The 25238-nt window shown below is 48.0% G+C and overlaps 9 protein-coding genes across 9 annotated transcripts; 5 read left to right on the top strand and 4 right to left on the bottom strand.

Moving 5' to 3' along the window:
* Positions 1-3455: 3455 nt before the first annotated feature.
* On the top strand, positions 3456-4095 carry N7537_010463 (uncharacterized protein; the record flags this gene model as incomplete). The annotated part of the gene is made up of 2 exons (XM_056901517.1): positions 3456-3627; positions 3677-4095. The coding sequence occupies 2 exons, from the start codon at positions 3456-3458 to the stop codon at positions 4093-4095; spliced, it is 591 nt and encodes a 196-aa protein (XP_056750185.1).
* A 3113-nt stretch (positions 4096-7208) lies between these two features.
* N7537_010462 (uncharacterized protein) lies at positions 7209-7939 on the bottom strand (the record flags this gene model as incomplete). The annotated part of the gene is made up of 2 exons (XM_056901516.1): positions 7209-7256; positions 7316-7939. 2 exons carry the CDS (start codon positions 7937-7939, stop codon positions 7209-7211), a joined length of 672 nt encoding a protein of 223 aa, XP_056750184.1.
* Positions 7940-8607: 668 nt separating this feature from the next.
* On the top strand, positions 8608-9372 carry N7537_010461 (uncharacterized protein; the record flags this gene model as incomplete). The annotated part of the gene is made up of 1 exon (XM_056901515.1): positions 8608-9372. One exon carries the CDS (start codon positions 8608-8610, stop codon positions 9370-9372), a length of 765 nt encoding a protein of 254 aa, XP_056750183.1.
* Positions 9373-12483: 3111 nt separating this feature from the next.
* Positions 12484-14637, bottom strand: N7537_010460 (ankyrin repeat domain-containing protein; the record flags this gene model as incomplete). Its single annotated transcript, XM_056901514.1, has 2 exons — positions 12484-12580; positions 13535-14637. The coding sequence occupies 2 exons, from the start codon at positions 14635-14637 to the stop codon at positions 12484-12486; spliced, it is 1200 nt and encodes a 399-aa protein (XP_056750182.1).
* Positions 14638-14787: 150 nt separating this feature from the next.
* On the bottom strand, positions 14788-15007 carry N7537_010459 (uncharacterized protein; the record flags this gene model as incomplete). Its single annotated transcript, XM_056901513.1, is given in 2 exon segments — positions 14788-14889; positions 14909-15007. 2 exon segments carry the CDS (start codon positions 15005-15007, stop codon positions 14788-14790), a joined length of 201 nt encoding a protein of 66 aa, XP_056750181.1.
* Positions 15008-15368: 361 nt separating this feature from the next.
* On the top strand, positions 15369-16094 carry N7537_010458 (uncharacterized protein; the record flags this gene model as incomplete). The annotated part of the gene is made up of 2 exons (XM_056901512.1): positions 15369-15793; positions 15837-16094. The coding sequence occupies exons 1-2, from the start codon at positions 15374-15376 to the stop codon at positions 16092-16094; spliced, it is 678 nt and encodes a 225-aa protein (XP_056750180.1). The 5' UTR covers positions 15369-15373.
* Positions 16095-17064: 970 nt separating this feature from the next.
* On the top strand, positions 17065-22171 carry N7537_010457 (uncharacterized protein; the record flags this gene model as incomplete). The annotated part of the gene is made up of 2 exons (XM_056901511.1): positions 17065-18278; positions 18328-22171. The coding sequence occupies 2 exons, from the start codon at positions 17065-17067 to the stop codon at positions 22169-22171; spliced, it is 5058 nt and encodes a 1685-aa protein (XP_056750179.1).
* A 501-nt stretch (positions 22172-22672) lies between these two features.
* On the bottom strand, positions 22673-22969 carry N7537_010456 (uncharacterized protein; the record flags this gene model as incomplete). Its single annotated transcript, XM_056901510.1, has 1 exon — positions 22673-22969. One exon carries the CDS (start codon positions 22967-22969, stop codon positions 22673-22675), a length of 297 nt encoding a protein of 98 aa, XP_056750178.1.
* Positions 22970-23464: 495 nt separating this feature from the next.
* Positions 23465-23653, top strand: N7537_010455 (tetratricopeptide repeat protein; the record flags this gene model as incomplete). Its single annotated transcript, XM_056901509.1, has 1 exon — positions 23465-23653. The coding sequence occupies one exon, from the start codon at positions 23465-23467 to the stop codon at positions 23651-23653; it is 189 nt and encodes a 62-aa protein (XP_056750177.1).
* Positions 23654-25238: the final 1585 nt, after the last annotated feature.

Raw genomic sequence — 25238 nt, 5'->3', positions numbered from 1 at the left:
AGATTTTGTCTGTCGCGAGACACTGCTTGATCAGATCTATAGTAAGAACTCGGTCGCGGGGTCTAGGATAGCGCTGATTGGCCTCGGCGGTGTTGGGTAAGGGTATGGCGGCTCTTACGTGATCTATTGCTGACAACTCGAAGAAAATCGGAACTTGCGACCGAATACTCCTACCAAGTCCGATCCAAATCACCGGCAACATGGGTTTTTTGGGTCCATGCGAGTAATGAAGCCCGATTTGAGCAAATTTCCGGGACATCGCGGACCAGGTTAAAATCCCGGGTCGTCAAGATGCTAAAGTTAACATTTTCAAACTGGTCGAAAACTAGCTCCGCGATGAAAAGATAGGAAATTGGGTTTGTATCCTTGATAATGTCGATGACGATCAGCTTCTTTGCTCGGGTTCGGTGGCAGGCAAGCGAGATCCGATGAGCGGCTCAACGAACGCCTCGACAAAACCACTCTTAGAATACGTTCCTAGAAGCCAAAATGGGTCTATCATCACCACGAGCCGGACTAGAGAGGTTGCGTTGAAGATGGTCCATCACAGCGACCTTATTGAGGTTAAACCCATGGAAAAGTCCGAAGCGCTAGAGCTTCTCCAAAGAAAGCTTGAACAACCAGGAGAGAGCCAAGAGAGTCGACAGTTAGTGAACGCGTTAGAGTCCATGCCGCTAGCGATCGTACAGGCCGCTAGCTATATTCGAAATCGGGCGCCTCGGTCTTCGGTATCACAATACTTGAAAGATCTCCTAGGGAGTGACCGTGAAGCAACAAAGCTTCTGAAAAAAGAGGCAGGCCACCTCTATCGGGACTGGGAAGCAAAAAATTCAATTTTGGTGACGTGGCAAATATCATTCGATTATATACGCCAAACAAAGCCATCAGCGGCGGATTTACTTTCACTCATGAGCTTTTTCGATCGGCAAGGGATACCGGAGAGCCTTATCCGGCATCAACCTAAGGCCAACGACACATCGATTTCAGAGCCTCTAAGTGACTCTAGTGACGGGGAGTCATCCGAATCGGATATCGGGCCCGACCTTGAAGATGATTTGACTACACTGAGAGATTATTCATTGATATCTGTCAGCAAGGATGGCACTTTGTTCACGATTCATCGGCTGGTGCAACTTTCTACGCGCGCATGGCTCAAGTCATATGGGCAAGTGCAGGAATGGAGGGAGAAGTCCATTAGAATTTTGGCGGAAGAGTTCCCCAGTGGCGAATATGTAAATTGGGAAAAGTGCCGGGTTCTTTATCCACATGTGAAATCCGCTATGTCACAACGACCAGAATCATCGGGGTGTCTACTCGAATTGGCTGCATTGCTCTATAGAGGAGCATGGTATGCGTGGGAAAGCGGCTTATTTGGTGATATGACGCAAATGGCATCACAATCAAGAAAGCAGAGGGTGAAAATACTTGGTCCCGAGAATGAGACAGCTCTTGAGAGCACAGCGATGTTAGCGATGGCGCGTCGGGAGCAGGGTCGGTGGGAAGAGGCCCAACATCTTTGGGTGCAGGTGATGGAGACTCGTAAGAGGAAGCTCGGCGAAGATCATCCCGATACACTGGCTAGTATGCATAACCTGGCATCGACGTATATACACCAGGGCCGATGGAAAGAGGCCGCGCAGCTTAACATTCAGGTAGTGATCACAAGCAAGACAAAGCTCGGCGACGATCATCATTTCACGCTGACAAGTATGGCCAACCTGGCATCGACGTATTTGCAGCAGGGCCGGTGGAAAGAGGCCGAGCAGCTGAACGTTCAAGTGGTGAACATAAGCAAAAAGGAGCTCGGCGAGGATCATTTTGACACGTTGACGAATATGGCCAATCTGGCAATGATATATTCCCATCAGGGGCGGTGGAAAGAAGCCGAGCAGCTCAATGTGCGGGTGATGGAGACTCGCAAGATGAAGCTCGGCGACAACCATCCCGATACGCTGACAAGCATGACCAACTTGGCTGTGACATATATGGAACAGGGCCAGTGGGAAGAAGCCGAGCATCTTAACGTTCAAGTGGTGGACACTAGCAAGACGAAGTTCGGCGAAAATCATCCTTTCGCGCTGGTCAGCATGGCCAATCTGTCATCGACGTATTTGCAACAGGGCCAGTGGAATGAAGCCGAGCAGCTGAACCTGAAAGTAATGGAGGCTCGCAAAACGAAGTTCGGCGAGGGTCATCCAGACACGCTGACGAGTATGGCCAATTTGGCATCAACGTATTCCCACCAGGGGCGGTGGGAAGAAGCCGAGCAGCTCAACGTGCGGGTGATGGAGACTCGCAAGATGAAGCTTGGCGAGGATCATCCCGACACGCTGACAAGTACGGCCAACCTAGCTGTGACGTATATGCACCAGGGCCGATGGAAAGAGGCCGAGCAGCTTATCGTTCAGGTAGTGGAATTGAGGAAGGCAAAGCTCGGCGAGGATCACCCTGACATGCTGACGAGCATGGCCAATCTGGCATTCACCTGGAAATTCTTGGGTCACGATACCAAAGCCATTCACTTACTCCGAGATTGTTTGAGCAAACAGAGAGAAACGCTTGGCTCAAATCATCCGCGTACTCTATCTACTTCTCAAACTTTGCTCGCATGGGAAACAAAGAAGCTGAATATTACTCCATAGATGGGCTAGACAATAGATATGCTTGAAGACCAATAATTATTATTTTATTGCCAACTACCTAGAGTACCCGTGAAGTGAGGACATTGATGAGATCACTCATCAAGGGTCGACATGCAATCATGAAATGACGCAAGAGCGAAAAGCGTACTGTACCACAAGGGGCAATTATGTATATACTACCGTACCAAGATACTGCCAAGAAAGTGGGTCAGGAGTAGAGTAACCATAAAAGGTATAGCCTCATGCAAAACAGAATTCAACACCGAGCTGAAGAGAACAAAGAGGTGAACCTGATTTCGAGCGTGTCTGTATCAAAGAGAATATATTCCTGTTTATGTGTTAAGAGATAGTATTGCACCGCCGAATTCATAAATTCTTGCCAAGCCTGGTGGTTGCGATCTGTGCAGTGGGAAATTCTCTCTAGGCCCTCGCTTTCCGCCGGGTTCGAAACCGTTGTCGCGCTGATTTATCCCACAGTTTTTGCCCCTGCTCTTGGGGTTTGCTACGGGAATACCACTGTCGTGTTTATTATAATGAGCCTTGGACCTCTTTAACCTAACCAGGCTATCCTTTAATAGGGAAGAGTTGTAACAGAAGTCACATAATGGCTAAATCGCTTGGCATCTTTATCTAGCGTCTGAGGCTTTAGATCATGGTTAAAAATTTTCGGACCACCCTCAAGAAAACTATGTCGATGCTCCGTGTGCCAACGTAAACTCTGGTGCATACAATTCATATTTAAAGCCGCGCAATGTGCTCTTAATCTCGTCCATCCAAGTCAAGCTAGCCTATAGTTCCTGAGGTCTTTCGAAGATGCATTTTTTCTTAATTGCTATTCTAGCCATTATTCAGGCTGGCACATCCCAAGCTGGAACCCTTGAGGTCATAGATCATGATCGGCAATGTCTGATATGGTCTACTGATAATTATGGCTGCACAGGTTACTCTGCGTCATTTGGCCTTCTCGATGGAGTTGATTGTTCAAGTAGGCACCCTCAAATTGAAAATTAAGACCGCTCTTAACGAATTGCTAGAAATCAGTGGGGTTGTCAATGGCAACCGTCATGAATTGAATGTGCTCAAAGTCGACGTATGCGGTACAGAGGACGGTTCGCCCGTTGCTTGGATCCAGGTGAACCGCACGGGACTGGTCACATTCTCCAATATAAATGGGAATCAATCGTCCTGTGTACTCAATGATGGACTAAAGGCTGGTAGCTGGTGTGTTACAACTGAAGAATTAGATAAAACAAACTCGCCCTGCTACTCATCTACCTATAAACTACCTACCAGCGCCCCATCTTCCAGCACTCCATTTACCAGCACTCCATCTACCAGCACTCCATTTACCAGCACTCCATCTACTACTACTACGAAAGATAGCCATCTCACTATCGTTACTGTTGCTTCTGTCACTAGCACTTCTACTAGTATTGTTTGGGTTACAGTGTAAATAGTGGAGGTTACCGAACAAGATTCAATCGCTGAAAAATCTCCAGAAATTCAAATCGTACAGACAGGCTCGAAATCAGTTTCACCACTTTGTTCTCTTTGATTGCTCTATTTTACATATGCATAGTCGCACACACCGCAAAAAGTAGGCCACGGAGCAGGATCTCGAAGTTGCCGGGTTCGGAGCCAATCACTGGTTTTCTTTCGTCATATATTGTCCTACTTTTCAATACGCGAAAAAGAGAGACTTCGGCACCAATGGTAACGGCTCACTAGTGCGCCCGAGTAATATCGGTAACATTATACTTTATACTTACTTTTTGATAGAGATCAAACATGCCAATTTTAAACAAAACATCGAACATAGGCGATTTTCTTGTCTTAGATATTGTACAAACCCACGTAGTCTTTTGAAAAGATATATTTTGAGCATAGACCACTGTCCTAAATTGGCTTAACCGGATTATGGCCTAACTTACCACCCTCAATTTGACGTTGCGAGCCCTTGCGCGCCTTTATACATATCATCGTGCGATTTAGGTAGGCTGTGTTTATTGGTGCTGTAAACGGCGGACCTGTGAATTACTGTATGCGGTTAGTTTTGCCTTTCTTGGTTTAGCGCCCCAATACGCCGTCACGTAACCTACCTTGAGTGCCCTCCAACTTAAAAAGACCCGTCTTCCCTGCTCTTCCTCCCTTTCTCTCACTTTTCCATTTTTCTGCCTCTCTATCTAGAGAAGGCTTTACGACGCAAGACTGCTCGCCATCGCCAACTGAGACCAGATGATACCGTCATCGTCGCATCAACAACCGATCGTACCAAGCGAAATCTGACCAAACGATTTGACGATACCGATATATCCTGGACCCCCGTCGAAAAGCAGCTTCTGATGTGGTCAGATCTTTTACTCCGCGGAAAAGAACTTACGCTGAAAATCAGTTTCAACTATGTAGACGATCGTCGTTCTCCATCCGCTGGCCGGAAAGGGGAGAAAAGGGGGAAGTCATCTGTCACGCAAAAAATGCTCGGCGAGCGGGACGCATAGCTCGACGCAGAGGAAAGTACTTCTGGCGGGAGGCCAATTTGGCGCGGCGTCTACAGTCTAATGCGATGTGACTCGTCGACATGTCAGCATGGCCCCCATTGCTGGGTGGACCCAATGGGGAAAAAACACTACCCACTTAAATCTCATCACATCAAACGCCTAATAACCCACGTTGAGAGGGGCGGTGTTCTAGAAGGTCACAAGGACGTGCCAGAAGCGGTTCGTGACGAATTATACCGGGAAGAGCAAGATAGACTGGACAAAGACAAGCATAAGGGAAGTCATGTCACTGGGGCTGGGTCAGCATATCCACCTATCAACATCGATGTTTCGTCCTCGCAGTCTGCGCCCCATGGGCTTGATGTCTCGGATCCGAGGGCAGCAGACAATTCGCAGACTATAAGCCCACTCGAAATTCCGGGTCTCAGAGATGTAGCTGTTAAGGAATACAGTGAGTGGCAGGTCTCGAATGTTGAGAACGACTCCCTCAAATCTGCATTTCGAGAAGTGTGTGATGTGATGCTCGAAAACGGTCTTGATCTTGACCAAGTGTACAGAGATCAAGATCCTCATTTCTTCATCGAGAAAGGAATTAAAATAGGCATCGCTCGACGGTTCGTAGAGGATATTGGGAAGTGGGTTGGTAGCGTGAAGAAAGTCATACCTGTCCTTGAAAACCATTAGTCTAAACAATTTCGCATTAGGGCATCAAGGCATTAGAATTATACATTATGTTTTTTTATATTTTTAACAAGAACTTACAATGAGTCATCTTTCTCATGGACTACGTGATTTGTCGAAAATAAGAAAAATATGAGAGGGCTTTCAGCGAGATATATATAGCTTTTTGAAGAATGCGTGACCCCTCACTGTAAAGTGAACTGGATTTATGACAGTGCATTTCAGGCGCTATGGAAAGAATGAACTTCACAAGGCCAATTATTGATGAATGTGGTTAGAAAATGAGAGGCGCAATGGGATTTCCCGCCTAGCAAATTGGTCATCTGGCCGTGATCTCTCACTGCTCTACCAACCCTCAATCATACGATTCATAGGGCCCCGCCCTCATACATGTCCAGCCAATTGCTGTGCGGCATGATAAACGCTCATCCCGTTACTTTTTGCTGAAGCACACACTTTTCCCCCGCCATCATTTTTCCGTCTATTTCGATGACTCTGGTGTTCCCTAGAATTGTAGCATAAAATTCCCTCATCTTAAAACTCAACGTTGTTGACTAGATGCTCTCTCTTAGGAATGAACGGTCAAGCCTGGGCATTTGCCAATCCTTGAACGAATCATCCTGCACTTCGAAACCCCCTCACTGCCTTTATTGTGGCAGCCGTGCCAAAAAAAAGCCCATGTTCACTTTACATTAAGAACGGCAGTGGCTATCATCTGTATTATGCATGTACAAGATGTGGAAAGTTTGCCTGTATAGGCGATATTCGAGATGTGCTGTCGGAGAATCCTACACACCTCTGACCACGTAATGCAGATAAGCAGACGAGCCATAGCAAGTGTGGATGGTGGGGAAACAAGTATTCTGCGGTTAATGCCCTACAGTATCGGTGCGACCCTGTCTTTTCTTCGATTACATGATAGACGATCATGATAGAATTCTGATCTACGATGGACATGTCTCGCCGCAAGTCTTGACATCTTTGGGCTTCTAAAGGTCTGCATTTCTCTGTACGATACATAACCCCAGATTTTAAGAATGAAGTAAAATAAAGTAAGCCGAATGAAAACAGCCCTTACTCAAAGCTCTGCCTAACTCATCTATTACAAGAACGTATAACCGTATGAACGCGATCAAACATTGTCGGAAAATTCGCAAGCCTATACAGACGCGCTCGAAATCAGTTTCACCTCTTTGGCTCTTTCTTAAGTCTTGGCCGGACCCACTCCGGGCGATATCCAGCCTAGCCCATCTATAACTATCGAATAGGAAAAGGGTAATTAATACCCACTAGTTATATCAGGCCTAGCGTCAATAAAAATAGAAATTGAGAAGCAATCAAAGAGAACATTTTGGTGAAACTGATTTCGAGCGCGTCTGTAGAACCCTTAATAGAATTTTGTATTAGGCGGGAGTCCCTCAGCCTGGTCATCTCTCTGCATTCGTCAGTCAGCACGCTAACTGCTTCCAACATAGGGAGCAGCGGAGTCCTTACCAGTGCTTCTCCAAATCCCTTCACGAGGGCAATTTCGTAGTCACAGCGGGCCAACTGTTCAGGCCCAAAGTCGGTGAAGGTCGTTGAAACATCAAAGTCAATCCAGACCAACCTATCAGTTTGTCCACGAACAAGGAGAAGATTTCTCGGGTAGATGTCTCTGTGGTGAACGCCCGCCCTGTGTATCTCCTTCATGCCCTCAATTGCCTGAGGATAGAGTGTATCCGAGTAGTTAATGCAGTTTAAACTCTCCGCATTTGGGAGGTACTCTAGCAATATTGCTCTCGGCTTGAGCTTGTCTTGAGAGAAATGTTGGAAAGCAGGATGAAATGCTGCGGGATCCATTCGATTGATGTAGCCGTAGAATTTTGGAACGAAACTGCGCGCACAAACACCAGAGGCGAAAAGCTTCTTATATGCATTAAGTTCGCAGCGAAATCGGTTCAAATCACGACCTTTTTCGGTATATCCAGGGTCGCCGTTGTCGTGGAAAAGCTTCAAAGCATACTTTTGTCCATCCATATCTGCCTCGAATATTGAAGACGCATCAGAGCACGTAATCTCCCTGATTATATTGATTTTGGAGGGATCCATGTCCGTTAAGGAAGCACTTCTTAGATGCATTGTTGTCCTATTGGAAAGTTACATTTCCAAAGAGGTTGAAGCAGGTCAGGCAACAAAAAGGGATAGGTCTTGGTTACTAATAGCCGGATTATGTAAGTTTGACTTTGGGTCATGTGGATCCCAAATCCCAGACCTCGCGAATCAAATCCACTACGCTGCCGCTGGTAGGAGGAAATCTCAGAGTGGGTCGGTTTCAGTGGCTGCATCTAAGCGCCCTCTAAAACTGAAACGAGAAGGCGGGTGCTTGAGGCCGCCCCATCGACTATGGTCCTGATCCAGGGTTCCAATGAAGGCTTTTTTTTTTTCAAGACCTCTTAAACCACTAGATTCACCACAGTTCTAAATCCAAGGTTCGCTCGGGGTTTCACTAATCGCTTTCTTTCACTCTGCTTATGCCAAGATATGCACTTCAAGTGAGAGCGCTTATTATAGTAGTCACACCAATCAACTGTATACAAAAACATCGCTTTTGATTGCCTGTCAGATATATGTGTAATTTTGGATCGAATATTCTCCCTATATTTTCCTTTCCTCCCAAGCCCTTCATTTTATTTCTCTATCCTGATTCTTCTTGCCTATCTCGACGATCAGCTGTCATTAGGTATCCACCACCTGGGGCAATTACTCCTAAGTCATATTCACCAGACGTGGTACTCTACTACTGCAATATGAACAACCAATCTCTTTTACAGTATCTCTCTATTTCCCTCCCGGCAATTCCTATTCAAGGTTCTGCCCCATCTCGGAATACAACGAACCCCCGCTATGGGGCGGAAGACATCACCCAGGTCGTCGATTGGCCAGAGTTCAATTATGCAACGATCATTCAACGATATGGCGGGATTTTGAACTCAAAGCAGATCGCATCCGATCCCTTCAGGTCCCCTCCTGCCGCAATTAGGGATGAGCCTCATTTTCATCTTCGATTTGCCGAGCTGCTTCAACCCCGTGTCAGGCGCGCACTGCGCGCCGGGTTCGAGGAGCTCGCACCCCGGCTTCAGCAACTTAGCCTTGTGCCGATCACTTTTGACGGTGGAGGCTCAGCAGCGTACGTCGACCAGTTTCGACCAGATACTGCCTTCGTCACTCTCGGGGGCACCTACGCCGACAGTACGAACCGGGCCCCAGGAGATATGAAGGTCTCGTGGAAATGGCGCTCTGATTACCGCCATTCGCAAAACCCCATCTTTCAAGAACAATACAAGCAGGTTCTTTCACAGGTGAATTTCTACATGGGCCAACACAAAGCGCGCCATGGCTTTGTGCTTGCCAACACTGAGCTGATTGGGATCAAACGTCTCGATACAAACGGCAGTCTAGCCGTCTCTATGTCAATCCCCTGGACAGCTGGAGGCCAGGGTCAGCTCACTGTGCTAATGGGCATTTGGTATCTAGGAATGCTTGCAGCCGAAGAAACCAACTGGACTATTTAATCCAGCTACCTATTTCTCAATTTTTAGGCCAGGATCAATGGCAATCTGAAGGTTTCACTTATTCTAGTTTAGTTTCTGCTTTTGGTCTCCATTCACAGAATAACAGCTGTATAGATCAATAAAGTGATGGATATTTCTTGCGTTATTTAAGCTCTACTCTCCCGAATTGCAATTACAATATGGTAAACAGTCAATGTTTGGTTATTGTGAGCCAAGAAGGCGAAACATAGCCCAATTTGTGCTTTCAATTCGGGCGCCGGGAGACTCCAGGACAGCACAGAGGAAAATCCGATTTTGATTGTCACTGTGAGACGTTCTTTGGCTTCCAATTGCGACACATATCGAACACATTATGCGTGGTGTTTAAGCCCCAATATTTTCGATTTTTAAGCCTGCATGACGAAAATGACCTCGGGCACTTTCTTCTTTTGCGCCAACCACATTGATGCACCATTCCAAGAAAACATCAAATCCTTGACTGGGGTCTCTTTCATAGTAGTTCCAATTACGTCTAATGAAACTTTTAAGTTCAGCAAAGAACTCTTCAATCGGATTCAGGTCCGGCGAATAAGGCGGCAGGTAGACCAATTTCACCCCGGCTTCCTCACACATCTGTAGAAGTCGCTCTGAGTGGTGGAACGATGCATTATCCATCACGAGGACGGATTTAGGCTCTGGCCACCTTCCGCAATGCTGGAGAAGCTGGGCTATGAAACCCTCGAACACAGTAGCATCTGTAGAGCCGCGGAATACACGCGAGAGGAGGATGCCATCTTGAGTATACGCAGGTAGTATTTGATATCGCTGGTCACGGTGGAACTGTGTTACTTGCAGAGGAGCTTTGCCAAGAGGTGCCCAACCGGTGCGCCTGAATCCGACTTGTTTATCACATCCAGATTCATCAACATATATCAGGTGATACGACTGAAATTCCGATAAATTGTGTAGGTAGTAGTCTCTCAAGTCTGCGTTTTGCTCTTTAGCTCTCTGCCGCGTTGCCTTTTTGGACCAACCTGTCGCTACCAGGGCTCTCCTAATACTTGAGGTTGTAATCATGGCTTGAAACTCATCCCACAGGAAGACAGCCATCTCGTCGAGGTAGAGACCAGGCTTCTCAGAAAGGTGGTCGCAAAGAGCGTTTATCATCAGCGGTGTCATAGTTCGTTTTCGGCCGATTCGGGTTTGCGGGGCATATATAGTTCCAAATTGGCGTAAGTTTCTGCGAATATTAATGATCGTAACGTTGGTACATTCAGCTTCTTCGGCCATCTGAGACGTGGTAAAGGACTGGCATTCTATCATATCACGGATCAGATGAAGCTTCGAAGGAGGGAGCCTAGGAGCCATGTCGTTTGGCTTGATCTCGGATACTGAAATCTCGCAGACAGACGGGTGATGGCAGATGAAATCTGCCTGCGCCATGGATTGAGGGGCACAGCCTGCCAGGTAGCATGCGTATAGCACTTTCGCGTAAAATACACCCAGTCGTGTCTTACTACCGTAATGTAAGATACATCTACCAATGTAGAAAGCGGTCTGAAAAGTGGAGCCTTCACAGCCTATCCTATCAGAACTCACGACCGTCGGATTTATTTTCCGGGAATCAAGTAGTAAGAGTGTGAAGGTATAGCTGATTTCGAATAACACTGTACTACGGATACTCAGTGGTGTATAGAGAACTATTCTGTTTTCCCTCATTCACATTAACAAAATGCACAAGAGAGATAAACCAAAGAAACAAAACCCAAAGGCAGGGCTAGCGATTGCTCTGGTCAACCAAGTGGCTGGAAGTCAGAAAATTAATTTTTGGCAGGAAAATGCGGATGGCTGGTTAAGTCGATTGAAGTTGATTCCATGGAGCAACCAGAGAACTATAATAATAAACAGGTAATTAAGTGTTAAGTGATGGCGGAGAGTGGAATGTGGATCCGATGAAATGAACAATCTGCTCAGCCGAGGTTTGAAGTAAACGGTTGTTGGTAGTTACTCGTTTTGCACACCATCACAATTCTCTAAGATCTCAATATGACCAAATAAACCTGAGACCAGCCCGGTTGAATAACTGTAAAAAAATAAATGTTTGCCTAAAAATTAGTTTGACCAGGTTGACTACCCGTCGAATCAACCCTCCCCTCAGTCGCCAAAGAGACAAATGAACATAGGAAGAGAACTAGAGGAATTGAACACAGAATCATGGATAGCTATGTCCTGGTCAAAAAAGTGGCCGGGAAGCCGACAGACATGATGAAAATTAAGTTTGAGGGCCGGTAATTGAAGGTCAATTCAGCAAGCCTGCTTGTATGAGTAGGCCATGGGTAATTGAAAGCCCTTCTTCATCTGATAACGATTTTTAATAACAGGTTGAGAGCTTAGGGATGACAGCAACTGGTAGAGGGTATTGACTTTTAAATTTGGTAAAGAAAAATCAAAATAAGTGGTAATACCAATTACTCCAGCACGTTTATGGATCTGGGCCCTCACCATTTTAATCGGATATAAACTCTTCACAACAGCTTCTAAAAACCTTTAGTTCTTCCTTATTATATAAAAGAAGATATTTTCCCTTAGCAGAGACTTGTTCATGATTCGATTTACCTGCCAATCAAAATCCCTTCAATGCCTCCCCGAAAGCTGCCAGGTTCAAAGTATACAAGAAAAGAACTCCGCGGCTTTGGTGGGATCATTAAAGAAGAGGAGCACTTAGTTGCACTGAAGAACGAATGTGATAGGCTGGTTAATAAAAAGGATAAATCCGAAAGAGATTGGTTAGACATCCAATACTACCGAGATGGGCTAGCAACGAGCTTTGCGTTCCGCCCGACAGAAGGTCAGCCAACGGATAATGCCGATGGGAGTCGACGTACCGAATTCGGGGGGAGTGAAGCAGACCCAAGCGACGAATTGCTGGGTGGTGAACATCCCGGGGGAATATTCATGCCGCGAGAAAATTCGCAAAACCCTGAACATGCGAATACGACAAACAGATATGGAGACGAGGGCGAATCATCCGAAGGACCACAAGCCTCAAAACATATGCCGAAAGAACAAACAAAAGAATTAGATGTTGCACAACGTAGGGAGGCCCCAGTGGCTTATTCAAGGCAATATGCATCACCGAATAGGACCGAAATAGAAAGCGTTGCCGTCGCTAGGTACAAGCGCGGCGTCGGCGAAAAGCAACGCAAAATCTACCGGTGCACCTCCATCTCTGCTGGCATCGTAAAATATGAAATGGGAAGACTCACCGAACTGAATGCACAGGAGAAAATACTTCCAGAAGTTTCTAGCACCATCAAGTCAATACTGGATATTCGAAATGGAGTTGGGCGTCGACAATACGGATACTCCAATATCAAAAGCATACTAGGAGTTGCCAGACTATCATCCGACCCGAAGAAAAAAAGACCTACTTCTCACCGGGTAGGAACTGAAGACACTAAATCTCCGTGTCTAGCGACAACCGTTTTTGTCGAATGGCAAGGCATCTTACCAGATGATCTTCACTTGTTGATTACGGGCGAAAGCAAAAGTTGGGAAATGAAAAGCAAGCTTCTGAGTGCGACGCCAAAAAAAAGAATAGGCGAATTGAATAATTGGATTACTGCTACCTACACATCGCAAGGTGAGGCTTACCCAAAACTGGGCAATAAGCCTCCAACGCCCATTTCTCTGGAGGTTCCAACTCCTTCGCTCCAACCTCACAGAAAGGGTCTGAATAGTCCAAACCCGGATTATTCGGTGGAGCAAGCAGAGCCACAACCAAAGGTCTGTGGGGCTGAGGCAGTTCCGGAACAATCAGAAAGCAAGAAAAGAAGAAGGGATAGTGATCCTATCACAGGGCCCGTTGAGGGTGGTAAGAAACCCAGGGGCATGGAAAACATAGTTCGGAGGATGCAACACAAGAACAGATAGCAATCCTGCTCAAGATTATCTTTCCGTTTCTAAAGAGATCTAAAACGGACCGTGAACCACTGAGTCACATTGGTTCAATTTAGTTGCGCTTGATGTAGGTGATCAAAAAAGGCATTTGGAGAGTCAAGGCAGGCAGGTGGAAAAAAGGATTGAAGAGTGCTGGAAGGTTAGATGTTAAATGTTAGTGGACGCTGACGACATCATTTTTGTATTGTTTGTTTGCTTTTTTGCTTTTCCTCTTTGATTGTACAATGGAATGTCTCGCCCAAATGACTTGCGAAGATGATCGGAGAGGTAGAAGAGTGATTGTTGTACAATTGATTCTTGAATTTTATGAGGTGTCAATGAGAGCCGAGGACAACGTTCAAGTATTTCCCGCATCAAAGTTCCTTGCCAGTCCATAGCATGTCTGCCATAGCCGTCTGGAAGAGAAGGGCCGGCACCAAGATGAAGAAGTTTTATAGCAAAGTGGATGTGGCCAAAGCAGATAGCCAAGTGGAGAGGGGTTTGCAGGAGCTTGTTGCGCTTGTTGATAGCTGACGCAAGTTGCGGAAATCGAAAGAGAAGGTGAGCCATATCTTTTAAAGCTGCAATGTGAAGAGGGGTCTGATCGAGCGCATCTGCAAGGCCAATATCTGCGCCGGCATGAAAAAGGATTTCAATAAGATCAGCGTGGCCCGAGTAAATAGCTGCCAAGAAAGGAGATCCATGTTGACCACCCTGGGCGTTGACATCGGCCCCGGCGTCGAGCAGGATCTTGACTTTCTCAGGACTTCCACCCAATGCAGCAGCGGCCTGTAGAGCATTGCCGTATTCACCACCCTGGGCGTTAACATCGGCCCCAGCATCGAGCAGGATCTCTACAATTGTATTATGACCTTCCAAAATAACGCCAGGGTCCAAGTCGCACGATTCAAAACCGGGGGATCGATGCTCAGCACCCAGACAACCATTATCGGATATTGGAGCAGAATCGATATCTTCAGCGCTCGGTAGGTCTTGCAACTGCAAAACGTCTTCAGAGTCGAAGGTCTCGGCGTGAGGACTGGTCAAGGTGGTAAAGCGCAAATTCTCCGGCTCGTGTCGAGTGGGTTGTGCGTCAGAATGCAGGCCATCATCCAAGCAAACCTCCAACGGCGGGCGGTCAGGAATAGGATGCCGTCCAGGTTCGTGAGCATGAATATATTGACTCTTGGAGACGGGGTCGACAGGATTGGAGGGAGGTGGGGTGGGAGTCATCGAGACAGGACTTGGGTAGCGGCAAATATCGAGAGAATCTCGCAGAGGCTGGGATTTGTCCTGGAAAGGATTCCATGGCCGAAAGGATTCCAGGCGAAAACTAGCGTTTGACATATTGTGTGGAAAAGACGGCTGAGATATTCTTCAAGATGTGGTGGTTGCGGGTAGTCATAAAACAGGGAAACTGGCAGAGAACAGAGAATTGGGGATAGGGGATGGGGGACAGGGTGTAGGGGAGAGGAGAATTTGAAGGGGTTTTGGATTTCAGTTCTGCCATTTGGCTGGAATTGTAGTCTCTTTATAGACGACGGTCGTCCGTGAGGTGGAATCTGCCTTGTACCCAGCGCAGAAGATCCCGACCAGCTCCTACAATCTAGGTAACTACATCCAAGAGGCGGGACAACACCAGTTTCCCAACCACGGGTTGTAGTTCACCGGCAACAATTACCACTACTCTTCCTTGCGGACGACCTTTGCGATGCATGCCCCACACTAATCGTCAGCCCGTTCTCCATATGGCTGGTGAAGGCATGATCATTCAGAGCCTACTCGCACGATTCCTAGGAGCTTATGGGCAATGAACATCAATATGGAGCCCAATCATACCTCCTAGGAGCTTATATCCTTCCATTCATTTTCTTTATCCTTTCATATAAATACATCCATATAGCCCTCAGTATGCTGACTGGCTCAAAGAAAAAAAGCTTTCACAAATATTGAAGAAGCTCAAGGTATGAAAATTTACTCTCGAGGGCCGAAATCTCACTAATTGTCTAGTAACAGGCTCATCTGTTTTTGACGCCTCATTCTGGCTAACCAGATATTCTTAATTTCCTCAAACTTAGACACCATGGCCAAGGCTAGAGCACTGGGTGGTCCATTGAACTTGGAAGCTAACCCTACCCCTACAAATGACTATAACGACGACCGGGGTACGAAAGCCAATCCTATCAATATAAAAGATGATAACGAGGTGGAGGGCTCTGAAACCAACCCTATTGTTATAAATGACGATGCCGACGCCTTAGGCAAGCAGGAAATACCAGTGCAGAGAAGCTTTACCGGGGATACGGAGCCTTTAGGTACGCCTGAATTCTGGGCAATGTTGGGCAATTCGCGTGACCAGGGCTTTTACGTTCCATCATCTCAGTCGGTCTACAGTCAAATTTCCGATTGTACTTGTTCCCCTGAACCTGAATCCATTCCCAAGGACGAGCTGGAGGAAAAAGGAACCGAAGTCGCTAAGTCTGATAATGACAAAGAAAGTACGGTTATCTGAAACATTGAATCTTGAAATCTGTTTTGCTAACGAGACTATGGCCGCAGCCCCACCAATCAAATATGAGAGCCGTTGTCGGGTAGCAGAAACCAGCACGATATCTTGTGATCAACACAACTTTACGTGGTCTAGTCAAGGGGATGAGTTGAAACTATCTACTGAGGCTAGCCAAACCGATAATGGCCATCCGTCCCATTCACAGAGATCCGGCAAACGCCAAAGAGCGCCCGAAGGAGCGAAACATTCTTGGAACAGACGATCAAAGCGCCTAGCGAACAAGGAGAGAAAATGACCGGAAAAGTAGTGTTCTCACCTTGTAGCGCTAGTTACCCAAGTTCACGTTCCTCCGCTACTTCGAGATACTATTGAGATGTCGCAATTCGAGGTTTTGGCAGAAGTCTGTTGTGGTATAAAGCTGGTACAGAACAGGAACAATGTCTCATCATTAAAAGCATTCCTGCAAGATTTGTGCGAAGAATTGAGTTGAATTTTAGTGAACTTAGACCTCAATCTTTTCAATTTTTCCTTCGTGCTCATGAAATTGCAATATTTCTACCTATCTTCGATATCACCCCTTGATTGGCGGCAGAGGTTGTCGTCACGTCGTCACTTGTACCAGAGGTGACCTGGATCATTTGCGATGACGGAAATTCATAGTAGAGGTGATACTCAGGTCCTTGCTCTGCTGTGGCAAATCGGATTCAACCAATGTGACATATTCGTGGAAATTCCCAACACCTGTCCGAATGTAATATGCAAATCACAATAGAGTTGTTTATAAACACAATACAGTAACCAGGTAGGCTTGTGAGGCGTTGGGTACAGCGAAACCCCCGTTGGATGATTCTCACCACATGTTGCATCATAGTTGAATGGGCGTACCCTCAAGTGCGTTTGGGATATGCTGGAACCATTGATAAAGGTGGCTTGATCACTTGAAATTATTCTTTCTAGAGAGCCGTGGAAACCGTCGTGTTTCCTCCCACATTGTTATGTATTATGGATTAACAGGGGAAGAGCTAAAATTAGATTTGGGTGTCTCCACTTAGGGTCAGAAAATTAAATTGTAAGAGTTTAGAGTTAAAACTGATTTCGAATTCCACTGTATACGTGTAAGACTGTACCCGTTGTCGGTAATCATAGTCGAGCGCGTCTGTAGTAGTAGTAGACTCCGGACCGATCTCTGACCCGATAACGCATTCGCCACGTGGCGACGTACCGACTACCTGTATCGATTGTGAGTGATGGCGGGACGGGCCGCGATGCGAACCCCTGAACCGCCCGACCGCGACGAACACGGGGATTCACCACCGCGACTGTCAAGACCGAAACGCACCACCAGACCGCCGAATAACTATGCTCAAGAACAAGAAAACGACAACGAACAGCGGAAGACGCGATCCCAACAAAAGAATAGAACCCAAATCGGGCCAGAAGCCCAACACGACGCGGCAACTTCGGACGACTCCTCGATCGAGAGTGAGGGCCTGAGTACTGCCAAGCTCGTGAAAGAGCTTGTCAACCTCAGGGAAGAAATCCGACGGCGAGATGAGCTGCATAGCGAAGAGCTTCAGAAGGTCCAGGAGGAGTTTCGGAAAGCTACGGAAGAATTTGGCGCGACCCTTGCAGAAGTTCGACACGAGTTGCAGACCTTGACAGATAGACCCCCGACACCCCAATCCCACACCGAGGCATGCGCTCAGAGCAACCACGATGAGATCCTCCGCGAGATTCAATCCCTGCGCGACGCCATCAGCCCTTCCGTTCCCACTGGCTCCCCGTCCTATGCAGATGTCGCCCGCACTTCCCCACTCAGTCACCCGAGCAACATTCGGACGCTCTCAACGTCGAATACAACACCAACCAACATCACCGACACGTTATACTGCACGATAGATACCTCGAAGATGCCCCAAAATGTGAACGAGAGGATGTCCGCAGGCCCAATCCGGGCGGCGGTCGAATCAGAGGTTCGGACGATAGAAGGCCACACGCACTGGCGCTGTCGCGCTGTTACCGTGGATCCGAAGAACACCAACCGAATCAGAATAGCGTGCCGCGACGAAGTGGAACACCAGCTGGTCAAGAAAGTGGCGGAAGCCAAGATCGGCGCGGGAGCCCGGGTACTCCGTGATGAGCTCTACCCGATCAAAGTTGACAGCGTCAACAAGGCCGCGGTGCTAGACGAGAAAGATGAGATCCGAGCCGAAGCCGCAGCAGCCTTCAGCGAGGAAAATGAAACCACCGTGGCCAAGGTCGCTTGGCTCAGCAAAAAGGATAATGCGAAGCCGTACGGGTCAATGGTCGTATACTTAACCAAAGGCACTGATGCACGCAGGCTCCTAGTTGACGGGTTCTTTCACGCTGGGGGAGAATCTGGCGTGACCAGCACTTTCGAATATCGACCACGGCCGATGCAATGCTACAACTGCCAGGAGATTGGCCACAAGGCATTCCAGTGCAAGAACATCCAGAGGTGTGCAAAATGCGCCGCGGGGGGCCATCGCCACAGTATCTGCGACCAGACGGTTCCGAAGTGCGTTCCATGCGGAGGCCCACATGAATCGTTCAGCAGAAACTGTCGGAAACTCTACCCATCACATGAATAAAAACGCCCGTATCATCCAACTGAATGTGAGGAAGCAGGGTGCAGTGCATGACAGTTTATTGAACGATGAAGATACACGTGGCGCAGTGGCATTAGCGATTCAGGAACCCCAAGCGAGGAGAATTCAAGACCGGCTCTTGACAACCCCGATGGGACACCACAAATGGACCAAGATGGTTCCCTCCGCCTGGAGGGAGGGCCGATGGGCAATCCGAAGTATGCTTTGGATCAACAAGGAGGCGGAAGCGGAGCAAGTGCTGATCGAGTCGCCGGATCTGACCGCGGCGGTCATCCGCCTCCCCGAGCGTCTGATATTTATAGCATCAGTCTACGTCGAAGGGGGAGATGCCTCGGCGTTGGACGACACGTGCGATCACTTAAGGAAAGCAGTTGCAAAGGTACGGCGAGACACGGGCGCTGTGGTGGAGGTCATGATTGTGGGAGACTTTAATCGCCACGATCAACTCTGGGGAGGAGACGAGGTGTCCCTGGGGAGACAGGGCGAAGCGGACCCAATCATTGACCTCATGAACGAGTTTGCTCTTAGCAGCTTACTCAAGCGAGGCACGAAGACATGGCACGGTGGTGGACAGAGCGGGGACTGCGAGTCGACCATCGATCTCGTCCTAGCCTCTAATAATTTGACGGACTCAATGATCAAGTGTGCGATACATGGGACAGAGCACGGTTCGGATCACCGTGCTATTGAGACTGTGTTCGATGCACCGTGGTCAGCCCCGAAGCATCCGGAACGACTTCTGCTGAAGAACGCACCATGGAAAGAGATCAATGCCAGAATTGCGAGTTCTCTGACCGCCTCCCCATCAGGAGTCACGGTGCAGCAGAAGACTGACCGACTCATGACGGCGGTCAGTGAGTCGGTGCATGCGTTGACTCCAAAGGCAAAACCATCACTACACGCGAAACGATGGTGGACAGCCGACTTGACACAGCTGCGCCATATATACACATACTGGCGAAACCAAACTCGCTCGGAGCGCCGAGCGGGACGAAAAGTACAGCACCTGGAAAAGACAGCCCAAAGTGCGGCGAAACAATACCATGATGCCATCCGCAAGCAAAAGAAGAAGCACTGGGATGAGTTTCTCGCAGATAACGATAATATCTGGAAAGCCGCTAAATACCTGAAGTCGGGAGAGGACGTGGCATTCGGGAAGCTACCGCAGCTCGTTAGAGCAGACGGGACTGTCACCTCGGACTATCAAGAGCAAGCAGAAGAGCTGCTGTCCAAATTCTTTCCCCCTCTGCCTGACGTTATTGACGACGAGGGGACCAGACCACAAAGAGAGCCGGTGGCAATGCCTGGTATCAGCCTGGAGGAGATAGAACGACAGCTTTTTGCAGCGAAATCATGGAAGGCGCCGGGTGAAGACGGCCTACCGGCGGTAGTCTGGAAGATGACGTGGCCCACGGTCAAGCACAGGGTTCTCGACTTATTCCAGGCGTCACTGGAAGAAGGCATGTTGCCGAGACAGTGGAGACATGCGAAGATCATACCGCTCAAAAAGCCGAACAAGGCAAACTACACCATTGCGAAGGCATGGAGGCCAATTTCGCTCCTCGCGACGCTAGGCAAGATACTAGAATCCGTGGTTGCAGAAAGGATCTCACACGCTGTGGAGACACACGGCTTGCTCCCGACTAGCCATTTCGGAGCCCGAAAGCAACGGTCCGCGGAGCAGGCGCTTGTTCTCCTGCAAGAGCAGATCTACACAGCGTGGCGTGGCCGACGGGTGTTGAGTTTGATCAGCTTCGATGTCAAGGGCGCTTACAACGGTGTGTGCAAAGAACGACTGCTCCAGAGAATGAAAGCGCGAGGCATACCAGGTGACCTGCTCCGGTGGATCGAAGCGTTCTGCTCGGAACGAACGGCGACCATTCAAATCAATGGGCAAGGTTCGGAGGTCCAGAGCCTTCCACAGGCTGGCTTACCTCAGGGCTCGCCCCTGTCCCCGATACTATTCCTCTTCTTCAATGCAGACCTCGTACAAAGACAGATCGACAGCCAGGGCGGAGCGCTAGCGTTCGTTGATGATTTTACCGCATGGGTGACCGGGCCAACCGCCCAGAGCAACCGGGAAGGCATTGAAGCAATTATCAGTGAAGCGCTCGACTGGGAGAAAAGGAGCGGAGCGACTTTTGAAGCAGACAAAACAGCTATCATACACTTTGCTCCCAAGGCTTACAAGTTAGACCAGGGACCTTTCACTATCAAGGGCCAAACCGTTGAGCCCAAGGATCATGTCAAGATCTTGGGCGTCCTCATGGATACGAAACTCAAGTATAAGGAACATATTGCGAGGGCAGCATCCAAGGGCCTGGAGGCCGCGATGGAGCTCCGACGACTTCGGGGATTATCCCCGGCGACAGCGCGGCAGCTATTCACATCGACAGTGGCGCCGGTCGTGGACTACGCGTCTAACGTCTGGATGCACGCGTGCAAAGATAAGGTTATAGGGCCGATCAACCGCGTCCAAAGGATAGGAGCACAGGCGATTATAGGAACATTCCTCACAGTTGCGACCAATGTAGCAGAGGCGGAGGCCCACCTTGCCACTGTTCAACGCCGTTTCTGGAGACGAGCCGTGAAGATGTGGACGGACATACATACCCTGCCAGAAACCAACCCTCTCCGCCGGAACACAGCACGCATTAAGAAATTCAGAAGATACCATCGTTCGCCGTTGTATCAAGTAGCAGACGCACTGAAGAACATTGAGATGGAAACACTAGAAACCATCAATCCATTCACATTGGCACCGTGGGAAGTACGCGTACAGGCTGGCATTGAAGCAACTTCGCATTCACCGACCGTACCAGGTGGGTTAATGCAGATCGCAACTAGCAGCTCGGCGCGGAACGAGCTCGTCGGGTTTGGGGTGGCGATCAAGAGGCAGCCACCTCGGTATCGAAAACTGAAACTAAAGACCCTTTCCGTCACATTGGGTGCAAGAGCAGAGCAAAATCCGTTTTCTGCGGAGCTAGCAGCGATGGCACATGCATTGGACATGGTATATGGACTGAAAGATTACAGGATTACGCTGCTCACGAGCAACAAAGCAGCGGCTCTGACACTAAGGAATCCTCGACAACAGTCAGGCCAGGAATTCGTCTGCCAACTGTACGAGTTGATAAGAAAGTTACGGAGAAATGGAAACCAGATCAATATCCGGTGGATCTCAACGAGCGAAGATAACAAACTGCGGGGTCTGGCTAAAGAACAGGCCAGAGCCGCGACACAAGAAGATGCTCTCCCGCAAGAACGCGTCCCGAGGATGAAGTCAACAACACTGAATATCGCACGGTCCCAAGCGGTCCCTGGCAATGATTTGCCAGTGAACGTAGGGAGACACGCAAAACGAGTTGATGCAGCACTCCCAGGCAAACACACCCGGCAGCTATATGACCGATTGTCGTGGAAAGAAGCAAGCGTACTAGCTCAACTTCGAACCGGCATGGCAAGACTCAATGGATATCTCTATCGAATCAAAGTAGCAGACACGGACCAGTGTGCGTGTGGGCAAGCGAGAGAGACCGTGGAGCATTTCCTATTTCGATGTCAAAAATGGACAGCGCACCGGACGGAACTACTACAATGTACCAACACCCACCGAGGAAATATATCCTTCTTCCTAGGAGGAAAGTCGCCTTCCGATGATCAGAAGTGGACGCCGAACTTAGAGGCGGTACGGGCCTCAATACGATTCGCCATCGCCACGGGCCGACTCGAGGCCACCTAACCATGCCGACAAATATAAATCAACCCCTTTCGCCGACCTAACCCACCAACCACCTCGGGTTACCAATGGTAGACGCGCTTCAACTGCCGAAAATAGGATGTTGAACACTTGGAGAAGCGCCTTCAAGCCAGCCTACAAACAAAATTACTAACCCACGAGGATCCGCTGCGATACGCACGTCTGAGATGACATATATTGCAAGGCTTTATGTATGGGCTCTGAGGAGACACAGTACTATATATATCATGACATGTATAATAGATCAGAGATAGTTGCCCTTTCGGCCTAGCCGCCGGGCGTTAATAAATTGTGTGTGTGTGTGTGTGTGTATACGTGTAATAAAACACCGGAACATTCTGGAAGCTTATTCCGACCCCTCGGCTGAGCTCTTTACCAACACCCCTCTGGCCGTCTTCGAGGATCTTGCCAACATTGCAGTGTTAGTTTGCAGGTTGAAATTGACATGGGGAAGGTAGTTTATGTAAAGCAAATAACTTACGATCAAGAAGACAGAAAGGAACGGATATCGGCATTGACACAGCGGTCGGTTGCATCACTTGGGATGGTATCGTCGTAAGGGTGGTTGCAGTTGCTATCCGTGCTCAAAGTAATGTTGTTGCCACTGTCGGTAGAGATCTTGACTGATTCCGTGCCGTTATCCAGAGTCTGGCATCCGGCTTCGAAGCCTCCAACCTCTTTTCCCGCGCCTGAACAATGGGGTGTAGCGTAGTAAGTGACTGACCACAGAGCAGATGCTGACATGGCCAGTCCAAGGACGAAAGGGGTTTCAAGACGCATGATTTTAATGTGTAGGTGAAATACAGGATATGAAAATACCAAATTGGGAGTCAGATTGTAGAAAGGCCATTTTTATAACCCCTTCCAAGACAGGAGTGCTTCTTTGCAAACTATACAGTCGTGTCTACAGTGCTATTCTGGATTACTTTGAACAATTCTAGTCGCCTTCCCTCAATTCAACATTCTCTCCTAATTCATCACTCTCCAAATTCATCACTCATCAATTACATGACCCGGTCTTAGCTTTTAGTACGTTCAATATTAATGAACCTGCGTAAGCGATCGAGGTTTTCTGATCTCCCTGAACGTCTATCCGACAGGGTCCCTTTAATTCAACAAATCTGTTACATAGGCATACCAAGTCAATACAGCCATTTATGACTCGCAAATATGATTGAAGAGCTTACAGGGTGGATTAGAAGAAACTTCCATATGCTATCACCCAAGTTTTGACCAAATGAATTCCAAGCGGTGCGCTGATCGACCTCCTTGGTCATGACCTTGCCAACTGCCATCATGTGGTCCCATAGGAGTGCCAAGATATGGGATCACATTTCAATCGTTGACGCCACCCAAAGCCTCGGGATTCTGCTTAGGGACCAAGGCACATTGAATGAGGCCGAGCAAATGTTCAGGTGGGCGCTGGCCGGGTACGAGAAAGCACTAGGGCCGGAGCAACTTTGAACTTTGAATGCCGTAGAAAGTTTCAGTGTGCAATATCGTACATATATAGTAGATGCTACAACTGTTGCAGTTTTGAGCGTCCTCGCACATCGTGACTCACCGTGACTCGCCGTGATGTAGAATTTGATGCTACAACTGTTACAGTTTTGAGCGTCCTCGCACACCCTCATGCTCTCGTGGCCTCCAGCGATAGGACAGACACCTCTTCGTGGTGCTGGAGATCATTACTCATTCGTGCAATCGAATGAGGAAGCTAAGATCTGTCCGAGCCCATCCCATTCCATCCCTGCTATCGTATACCTGTCATTCTATAGACTCATGCTGGCTCTATTCAATCTAAGCGTAATTCTATACTATCATTGTTCCCAAAAGTGATTATTACAAATAAGCTTAGTGTTTCTCCTTGGCCACTTATAATTTGAATCAAGTAGATAAAGGAGTTATGCGCTGTTGACTGCAGAGTAACGTTTGTTACGTGGTTGATATTATATGTGTAATGACCACGCCTTTTCCCAAATACTTGACCATGAATCCACACCTTCGATCACCTCATGGAATCACATACCGCAGATCTCGGGCAAGTTTTGACCGTCGACAACAGGTGACCTTATGATCCTTTTAGTATCAGGTCCCCACAATGATAGCCAATAGGATGATGTTACAGTACATTGGACGTTGAAAATTGTCAGTTCGAATTTACAAAAAGAAGCATGGAAAAGGGTGACTGCCGTGTTCACTTTCGTGAGATATAACGTTCGTTACCCATGGTCTTTAATTCCTGTTATTGTGTGTCACTGGAGTCCGTGGCGGAACTTTATGAGCCCAGCGATTAATCTAATATTTCACCGGTTCATAAAACCACCATAGCATGACACCAAGTGAGAGCGGTAAATATACTAAACATGCCACAAGAATGTGCGTGGAGATGAGTAAAATTGAGGGTAAGTTAATTGGCTCCGCCGGGGCTTTTGAACTCCGCATCATCAGTGGCTGTCTACCTGTCAATAAAATATCAACATCTGTATGGCGTCTGTTCAAATGCCAGCAACTCTATAACCGCAAAGTTAACGATCACAAAGTGAAGATGCGCGCTGTTGAAATCTCTCGGCCAGTAATCAAAGCACAGGAGATGAATGTTCCGATATCAGATCCATCGTCATTCCCAACCAAAGGAACAGATCTGGCAGTAGGATCCGGCATGCTCATAAATAGCGCTCGCTACCTCCGGGATTGAGCAACTGGCTCTCTCATATCCTATCAAGATCTTACGAGCTCGATCACCATGGGCATCCAGCGCAGCGACCAGACCATCCATGCTGCTTCCATTGATACAGGGAGGATCGAAATCAGTTTCACCACTTCCACGCGGGGATTCTTTCTCGAACCCTGTTCCGAAACGCCCTATACCTATTACGGTTACTCTGCCCCTGAACCCATTTCTTGGCAGTATTTCAATACAGTCGTAATTAACAGCTTAAAAATAGCTTCTGTATTGTACTTGTATGGTGTCTAGGGTGTTCTAGAACATTGATCCATTGGACAAGCTAAATAGAGGGTGGGAATCATCTCAAAGCTGCGGACCTCA

This window comes from Penicillium hordei (assembly GCF_028827395.1).
Source record: "Penicillium hordei strain IBT 12815 chromosome Unknown utg000005l_segment0_segment0, whole genome shotgun sequence".
Taxonomy (NCBI): domain Eukaryota; kingdom Fungi; phylum Ascomycota; class Eurotiomycetes; order Eurotiales; family Aspergillaceae; genus Penicillium; species Penicillium hordei.
The sequence above is the reverse complement of the archived record's forward strand: the minus strand, read 5'-3'. Positions and strand labels throughout refer to the sequence as shown.